This window comes from Gavialis gangeticus, unplaced genomic scaffold, assembly GCF_001723915.1.
Source record: "Gavialis gangeticus isolate Ggan-Ray unplaced genomic scaffold, GavGan_comp1, whole genome shotgun sequence".
In the NCBI taxonomy this organism is placed as follows: domain Eukaryota; kingdom Metazoa; phylum Chordata; order Crocodylia; family Gavialidae; genus Gavialis; species Gavialis gangeticus.
This window is the reverse complement of record NW_017729031.1, coordinates 28932858-28942442: the sequence shown is the minus strand read 5'-3', so window position 1 is coordinate 28942442 and position 9585 is coordinate 28932858. Positions and strand designations below refer to the sequence as shown.

The 9585-nt window shown below is 41.7% G+C and overlaps 1 protein-coding gene across 1 annotated transcript in view; it reads right to left on the bottom strand.

Annotated features, from left to right (window-relative positions):
• Window positions 1-4081: 4081 nt before the first annotated feature.
• The window catches only part of LOC109301394 (poly [ADP-ribose] polymerase 14-like), a 56876-nt gene continuing 51372 nt past the window's right edge, over window positions 4082-9585 (bottom strand). Inside the window, exons 15-17 of the mRNA XM_019522549.1 lie at window positions 8978-9120; window positions 5990-6164; window positions 4082-4682 (exon numbers count right to left, since the gene is read on the bottom strand). Coding sequence (XP_019378094.1) covers window positions 4393-4682; window positions 5990-6164; window positions 8978-9120 — 608 coding nt within the window. The 3' untranslated portion in view covers window positions 4082-4392. The remainder of the gene's footprint in view (window positions 4683-5989; window positions 6165-8977; window positions 9121-9585) is intronic.

The following is a 9585-nucleotide window of genomic DNA, read 5'->3' as shown; positions in this document are numbered from 1 at the left end:
CACTGGGAATGGTGTGGTTGCAACCCAAATGTTTTATGGAAATTCATGAGTTTTGATCAACTTCCAATGAAGCAGAGGCAGGGTCCCCCAGTTGCTGCCATGGGGAACCAGATGCCTGGGAAGGGGTGGGGTGGAGCCAGAGCTGGGGCAGCACAAGGAATCTCTCCAGGAAGGGGCTCCATTTTGTTTTTAAAAAATGCAAAGGAAACATTTCAGTTCCCCCAAAACATTGCGTGGGGGGATGGGAACAGGGAGTAAGGAATTCCTTTTCTGGAGAAAATCTGGCCATTTTTATCTTTTCTTCCAATCCAGGGCAAAAACTACCTTTTTCAAGAACCAGTCAAGTTACCTGCAGAGAGAAATTCCAGGTTCCAACCAGCTCAGTCCTTGCCTTAAAAAGGACGGACTTTAATCTGGCGAGCTAAGGAACAGCTTTATCAGCATCTCGGGTAGGAGCTAAGAATGGTAGTTTGTGACAACACCTCCTATTTAAGGTGGCCAAATGACTCATTTAATGTCACTTGAGGAAGCTGGGAACAAAAATCAAAACTCCTGATTTCTAATCCATGCTTTACTACAGCTTTCCATTCCTCCTCCTTCTGAAGCCTGGGGCAGTACTAAGAGATTCAGACAGATGCCTTGTACTCCACTACACGGATCTGCTACAGGCTACAACTCAAACAAGGCTCTTGAAACATACTGGGTGTATCTACATGTGCAGATAGCAAGGAGTAATACATTCTGGCAGTTTGCCACAGCAGTGAGAGCCAGGGTGGAGCAGCCCCAGGCTGGCAGCAGGATCATGGTAGGGGAGGAGAAGGTTGGGGCTCAAGGGTGCTACAGTGCAGGGCTAGGCAGCAGGCAGCCCCTGTATTGTAGCACCCTCATGCCCCAGCCAGCCCCAGTCACCACCTCCATGCATGATGATGTAGCATAAATTACTCTGCTGTAGGATACTACTGGTTCTGGGCAGTAGTATCCTACAGTGGAGTTAATTTACTGCATCCCAATATGGGCACATGTGTAGATGGTGACGCTTTACTCTGGAGCTAATTAATCAACTCCACAGTAAAGTGCACATGTAGATGCACCCACTGAAGAGTAAATAAACTAAACTAGTTTAACCCATATAGGTGGGGGAGCCTGAACTGGATGATATTTTACTATTGCGACTATCATTTCTTTACAGAGTGACTTGTGGAGTTAGGGTCTGATATGTTTTGATGTTATTTATTATAACTGTCCTGCCTTGTGATTTGCTGGGTGATCCATGTACTGTCTTCTATCATTTTATTTAGATTTGCTCCTAGCATGTGAGAATCACGCTCAAGTACATATTTTTTAGACAGTATGTGCCTCTGATGTTGGTCACAGTGGCATGGAAACCCACATCATGGCTGCTCAAGACCAGGAAAGATATTGAATTACTCCTACAGAACAATTTGTATTTCTTTGCTCTTATTTGTAATAAATTGTTTGTTTAAACTCTTATTATATAGAAGTAGGGCCAGGATCTCTGCAGTGCAAGGAAAGTGTTCCAGATTAACCAAAGGTAATGCTGAAATGTTAATGTGACCTGTGTTACTGTTTAGTGCCAATCTGGAATCCCTGTTCAGATTATTTGAAGTAGGAGCCCACATAAATTTGGGGATTATGAATGTTCAGGTGTTATTGAAAGATCATGAGGCTTAAACAGAATGTACATCAGGTCTATGACCTTTACTGCTTCATTATAAAATTGGTCCTTTAGCAAACCAGCTTCCAGAGATGGAAGCAAGATAGCCATCTGAGATGACTACTCTTGCTAGGACTGCTGGATTTCTGATTGACAACAATGTGACTTGTTGTAAGTTTTCCTCCAAAATATAGCTACTGCCCTTGGCAGAAAATAAACCTTGTAAAGTTCTCAAACTCATTTCCCAAGCAAGACAAATATGTCATCTTAATTTCCATGAGATGTCAAGAATTCTTGAGATTGAGTGAAGTGTAGATGAGTTAGTAAGGACTTTAATCTCTGCTTCTTTCTTTTGTTTCTGTCCTTATTTAGTTCTCTGGCACACACCTTTATTGGTGATCTTAAAAGTGTTGATCAGCATCAGCTGTATTTGCCTGATACAGGAAACCCTGTAACTATAACAACATTTCCTGGTTCTGTTGAATGAAACTGGAATTGGTGCCTTTTTATATGCTTTCAAAAGACTAAGAGCTATTTAAAGTTTGTGCATAATATATAAAATACGGACCCATATATTTAGGCTAAAGAAGATGCATCTTGCATTTCAAATCTCAGCCTTGATCAAATACACTATTTACAAAAAGTTAGTACAGCTTTGAACTGACACTTTATTAAGATCCATCACCAAACTGACATTTAGGACCTCATGGGCTGTCTGCTCCCAATTGTTAGGTTTAGTGATCACTAAACCTAATTGATTAAAATAATCTTCTTTTCCCTGTTGCTATGAAAAAGACTCACAGTTATAGCACGGGAAACCGTGAACAGGCCATTTGTGTGGACACGGCTACAGCGGTCAAATCTAACTACATGAGCCCCAAATGCATTCAGCTATAGCTGTTAAGCAGAATAGTTAAGTAACTATGGAAGCATTTAGCTGTCAAGCAGAACATTTAAGCAAGCATTTAAGCATATAGCTGAAGAAGGATCTACACATACAGGCCGCATCCAGACAAGTGTGGCCGTGCAGTATGTGGTGCCACAGACACGTTCAGCTGTTCTCCATGCTGCAAGGGAGTAGCAGGGGGCAGGGCAGGGGTGACCCCTGTGTATCCATAAAAAAAGCAGAGTGGTGCACACAGGGGTAGTGTGCACTGCTCAAAACTGGACCCCACATGGCTGGAGCCATGCTTTGGCTGCTGGACAGGCTCCAAGCAGCAGGACTGAAGCTACTGCAGCCCCAGGAGGTCCCCGGGACCTCAGGCAAGGCTGCCGGGGCCAGCCCAGTGCTGGCCCCAGCCTCCCCTACCCCACCCTGGCTAACCTGCCATGCACCACAGGGCGTGACACAGGCATTCCCTGAGACCATTAGCAGTGGCACAAGGCATGCTGCTGCTTCTTGTCTCTGGGGAACCGGACGTCCATGCTCATGTGGATGCGGCCACAGTGGTCAAAACTAAAATGAACTGATGTGATTTTTTTTAAAACCTTTTCAATTATAGTGATCTGATGTATAATTTGTAACATAGGTAAACAAAACGTTTAGGCATAAAGCATCATTTAAAAATTACATTCTTTAAGCTGTATTAAGGACTGCAGGATACCATAAAGCTCTTTGAAATAATGCACTTTAATATAGATCTAAATATGACATTTTGCTCTAATTAATGGCAGTGTAAATAGGAAATATTACTGTCTCATGAATATAGGTAACAAAACTAATTGGCAGAAGTACATTGGATTTATAATTTACCTGAAAGTTTATCACAGTGAGACTTTTCAAGTGTTTGCTGGAAATCAGAACGTTATCACTGGTTATCATTCATACAAGGCTATAATTCTACAGACCAGTTAATACACCACATCTGCCCACAAAGAACACTAGTTCCTCCTACCTCTATAATAACTGTTAAACATTGTACATTTTAAACGTTCGAAAAGAACGGGCTTTGACCTTTAGTATTTTGATTTGGCAGAATGCAAAAAACATCGGCACTCTGGTTCATGGGAAGAAAGGAATTTGAATGCAGAGAATGGTGCATTTAATAGCAGCCCCAGAGAACTGAGTACACATATTGGAAACAAGTGGCTATCATTATCACAATGGCATGAGTCTAGGGAAATCCAGGGAATGCAAAATGAAGTATTTCATTGGTACTTTCTGTGATCCCTAATGTTAACCAGGGGCTGTAGTTTACCAAGAGTACTTAAGAACTACCCTGGGAAAAAGAATATGCCATTCACTTGCAATACATGTACAATCAAGAGGGTTTTAAAGAAATTCTCCTGTTCAGCCAATCAACATTTGATTGTGCTGCTGCACACAGCATTCTTCTTGACCCATTAGGCAGCTACACTATGCGCACTTTAGTTTTGGGGTAATAAAGCCCCATGCACATCAGCCTTCCCTGCTACCAGCCAAACCTACCCAGTCTAAGTAGGATCTCTGCACATTTTTCCACACCACTGCAGAATCAAGCCAAAATTATGCTGCATGCGAAAATCTACTTAATTCTGGGTCCTTTTCTTAATACTTGTAAGCAATTGGATATATTAAGGGCTATGTGATCTAAGAAACCAAAATATTTAGAGTTGTGTAAGAAGAATACCAGTTTTTTCTCATTCTTCACATTTCTGAGTAAGAAATGTTCCTTGAGTTATTACCACTTCACAAGATAAAGGCACCAAAAATATCTTCCAATGCATTTAAACAAATCTTATTTCTTGAAAGTAATAAGGTACTCTGGATAAGCTTGAATGTCATTAAAGATGACAAACATCGATGGTGAATTCATGTGATCAACCACACTGTCATATAGGTCAGTAGGATCGCTTGCATTTTTCGATGGTGGAGTTATCATTCCTGCCATTCCAACACAATACTGTCCAGTGAGGACTCGAGCAAGGTACATGTGTTTAAAGCCACTGATGTCAGGTCGAGAGTACATATCCTGAGCAGAATAATTGGCTTGGACAGCAAAATAGGTTCCATTTCCAATTGCTGCAGCTGTGTTTGGAAAGGTTAAGTTTTGAGAACAACAATTAGCAATCACTGGCTTTTACTCCCTTGAAACTTTATCAGAAAAAAAGGATAAATTGCACATTCAATTTTGAATTAATAGCTTTGTTCCATCCATTTCTCAAGATATGACTTGCTAGCAAAATCAGCTATGAGTCTTGAAATGACACCTTAATATTGCTGAGCTACAGTGCGACAAGTTTGGGATGCCTTGTTCAAAGAGGAAGGAATTTAATTCCCCACTTCCGCTTACCATTGTGTGACTTTCTATCTAGCCTGCTGGAAGCATTTGGAATTTTCCAGTTTTATGATTGTTATATAATTATAAGGACAGTTTTCTAACTGTCTAATGGCATGGTCTGATTCCATAACCTTTCTGAAATTGGGTGAAACCTTTTCATCCAAGTACTGTCAAAACATATGCAAGGGACTTGAAAACATTGTTTTACTATTACTAAATGTAAAACAAATCCCAAACATCCACTGCATTGTTCAGATTCTGATTTTCTTCCGACTTCTGGTATCCTCATCCTTTCTTGCTGAGTCTGCTCTTTGCTGATCACCACCTCACATCCTTCTTTCAAGTCAGTAAACAGTAAACTACTAAACTAATACTTAGTCCTGGCTCTTGCAAAGCCTGTGCCCTGAGGAGTTCAATGCTTTAAGGTAAGTCTTTGCAGGATCAAGATCTGACTCTGAGCCAAATCCAGTCAAGGGTTTAGGCACCTTTTAGTGCCTAATTTTTAGATGCCTGGACCCAGAATGGAATTCAGATCCCATGGGAGGCACCAAGGCTTTCCACTGCATATCAGAGGTAGGTGCCTCAGCACAGGATACCAAATACCTAGCAGGTTGAGCATAGACTGGGGGGTGGGGAGGAGGGAGGGGGAACTAATTTGGAAATCACTTGGCTTGAAGCATCCAGCTGTTACACAAAAATTAAACACTTGTGTATGTCAGGAATGTACCAGCACAGGTACATCAGAAGTCATTAGCTCCTCAGGTCTGTCCTACTGAATCCCAACAGTGTATTCCAGAGGCTGGATGTACCATTACATGAAAACAACTCTTGTGCTTGTGGCAGCTTTGGACATATCCCTGGAAAAGACCCAAATGGGTCATCTACTCCTTCCCCTGTCTGTGTACAACTATTCCCTGTGGTACAGTTCCTAATTCTTTGCCAACTCCTCCCTCTGATCTCATGACCCAAAAAGTGCCAAACTGGGTTGTAGTGTCACAATGTTGCACCAACTTTCATTCATGCATTCCTAGTTTAGGAAATCAATTTGTCTTACCGTTCTTTCCAGCAAAACCACGATTGAACCCATTATAATTAATTACGTTCAATGAGGAATGCACTGTTCCGTGAAACAGGCACCTTTCATTATTCTGATTGCCATTCTTGTTGTCCACAGACAGTTTTTTGATTTGGTATTGCTGCCAGAGGAATGGATTTTGTATCCTTTCAATCTACAAAAAGTTAGAAAATGAGAGAGATTATTGCTATTGACAAATATTTATCATGACACCAAAGCATTAAAAAATAACAAATATAAATGTTCAGGTCACTCTGATCCTTTGTTTTTTTGTGAGGGTAGGCTTTATAGGTATATGGGGAATATACCCCAATGAAAAAACAGTAATCATGGGGCCCATCTACACAAGACATTTACTGTGGAGCTGACTAATTAGCTCTGTAGTAAAGTATCAGCATCTACAAATGCAGCCCTATTGGCCTCAGTAAACTAATAACTGCCACTAGAGCATTATTTAGTGTGCCGCAACACGTGTAGATGGTTACGGGGCTGGCTGGGGGCCGCCTGCTGGCTAGCCCTGCACTGGGGCATCCTCGTGCCCTAGCCAGTCCCTCTGCAGCATGCTGAGCTAGGTCAAAGTAACCCTGGGCTGGCAGGCTGGCCTCCTGCAGCTGAAGCTACTCCAACCTGGCTCAGTGTGCTGCAGACCTGATCACACGTGTAAGCACAGCACTTGGGAGCAATAAATTTCACTGCGAACTGTGCCAGGTTGCACATGTAGATGCACCCATAGAATCACAGAAAAGCAGGGCTGGAAGGGATTTCAGGAGGCCATTTAATCCAACCCCCTTATTAAGGCAGGATCATCCCGATCTAAACTATCCTAGACAAGTGTTTAATCTGTTCCTAAAAACTTGGGGAACAAACACTCACAACCCTAGGCATAATGCTTGAAATATAAAAACACACTTTAACTTGTCACAGATCAAGCACAGCAATGATGGCACTGCCATTGTCTTGCCGCTGCAAGGACAGAAAATAATTTGTTAATAAAAGATCAAGATCCAAGGAGGAGGACCATGCTCCCTGTTAGAGGAAGGTGAAAACCCCCACACTCAGCACCTACCCCCCCGATCTGACCATTTGACCATGGGGTAAAAATCCTTCCTGGTACCAAATGTGATCTGACCCTGAGCAGAGGGGTAAGATACCCAAGCTAGGAACCTATGGGTTTTCTAAGTCCCAGCAGGAGCATCAATATACCCCAGTCAAAATCCGCAGCCTTGACTGACCAACACCCAGTGCTTCTCAGGAAGGTAATCCTCTTCGACACCAGTAGCAATCAGGAAAGGAAACATTTCTTCATGGACCCACAGAAAGCAGAAACCCCAAAGCATGGGATACCTAGATACCTTCCACTCTGTATTGCAACCTGGGGACCACAAGGACAACTCCATGCATTAAACATCCTGCTGGGCCAGAACACCCTTTTCAATGAACCTATCTCCTCCATAAAATGATCCCAGTTCTTTCAGTGTTATTTAATAACCAAGCTTTGCTCCATTCTCCTGCTGTTGAACTCAGTCCCCTCCAATTTCCATCTGCTCTGGGGGGCCAAGTCCCTCTTATGGTCTATGACTGATGCTATGGAGGCCCTGGAAGAATAGGGGAGGAAACTCCTGGGATTTCCCAGCTATTGCTCTTCACAGCACACTCCAGGTATTGCCTCTCCTAAATTATCCCTGTCCAATGTTTATTTTGAAAGCCTCCACTGAAGGAGATTGTATAAATTTCCTGAGGAGTCTATTCCACTGCCTCACTTCTCTAACCATAAGGAAGTTTTTCATGATATTTAAAATTTCATAGTTTCATAGTTGGTAGGGTCAGAAGGGACCTGAGCAAATCATCAAGTCCGACCCTCTGCCATGGGCAGGAAAGGATGCTGGGGTCAAACGACCCCAGCTAGGTGACTGTCTAGCCTCCTTTTGAAGATCCCCAGGGTAGGGGCGAGCACCACTTCCCACTTACTTTGCTGCAATCTGAAGCCATTGCTTTCACATTGTTTCTTCTGCAGTAAGACAGAACAATTGTTCTGCCTCTTCTTCATAGCAGCCTTTCAGATATTTGAAATCTGTTACTGTGTGTTCCCTTTTATAACTGCTTCCCTGGTACTCCCAACCTTTCCTTACATGGCTTCCTTCCAACCCCTTTATCATTTTTGTTGCCTGCGTCTGGACCCTGATTTCTCAACTTCTTTCCTAAAATGTGAGGCCCAGACCTGCACACAATACTCTGGATGAGGCCTAATGAGTACTGAGTTGGTAACTTAGAAAATGAAAGCAGCCAAAGTAACCTAGAAACATTTTAAGCTAGATGATTTCCATTTAACACCTGAACCTTGCCTAATATACCTGGTACACGTAATAATACTGGTATGTCATTAGTGGGGTAATGAAGATTTTACAAATACAGTACAACCGCATCATAATGACTCCCCATGGGATAGACTACATTAAAAGAAGAGGTTAGATGTAACAGAATTGATTAATTTGCTGCATCATAAAAATCTGATCTGACTCTCAGTGAAATCCATGAGAATCTTTCCAGTGAGAGTAGGCAGAAAGAGCATTGGTATAGAAGCTACTGATTTTCAGGTTAAAAATAATAGGTTGTAGGTATGGCAGAGACCATTCCAGTCATACCCTTGAACAGTTGTTTTGGTTTTCCAGGAACAAACGTTTGCTCCAAATGTTTTTAAATGGCCAAATATCCCCCTATTCTTATAGGTGATAATCCCAGAGGATCTCAGCATTGGGCATTTTCTGTGCAGTTCAGTATATATTTTCCCATTCTTAGTTTCATCCAGTTTCTTGCACCTATCTTCCCTTTTGCTGATAAATATACAGGTTTGGATTTGCTCTCTGTCACTAATGTATTGTGTTGGGGAAGCATGGACCTGGAAGGGGTAGCTACAAGTAAAAACTCTGTAAAAACCAATGTCGATCTCTCTTTTCCATGTTACCTCACCTTACTAATTTTGAATCCACAGGTTTTCTGAAACTCCATCTGCACTTTTTGATATTCTGGTAATCCTTGATTTAGTTGCACCACTTTGACACGTTCCTGCTGCATATCTTCCCATTCTTTTGGAAGATCTATTGATTGTATACCTGCAAATTAAACATTTTTAATATCATCTAAGTCTCACACTGATTATACAGGGTCCTGCCTTCCCAGTAACTGAAAAGAAAGGATCTATTACCTAATCTTTTCTTCCACAAATACCATTCTTTGGCAAGAGTATTATTTGCATGAATAACCCATAACGTCTGTAGCATAGATGGGGTTTTCTATATTTCTGTCACTCTCATCTGCTTGTTACCAAACAAACAACATTTAACTAATTTTTTTTAGAAATATCAGGAAACTTCTGGGCCACTCAGAAATATATACCTAAACCTTCAAATTGTGGTCAATAGGACTATTTAGGTGAGTAAGGACAATTCATATGCTTAAAGAAGGTATCTAATGCATCTAACTACCTCTCTCTACTCATGGATATGCTTGCATACATGTTTGGAACATTTATCTTTTCTGCGATATGGTATTTGATTATGACACATTACTTTATTGTT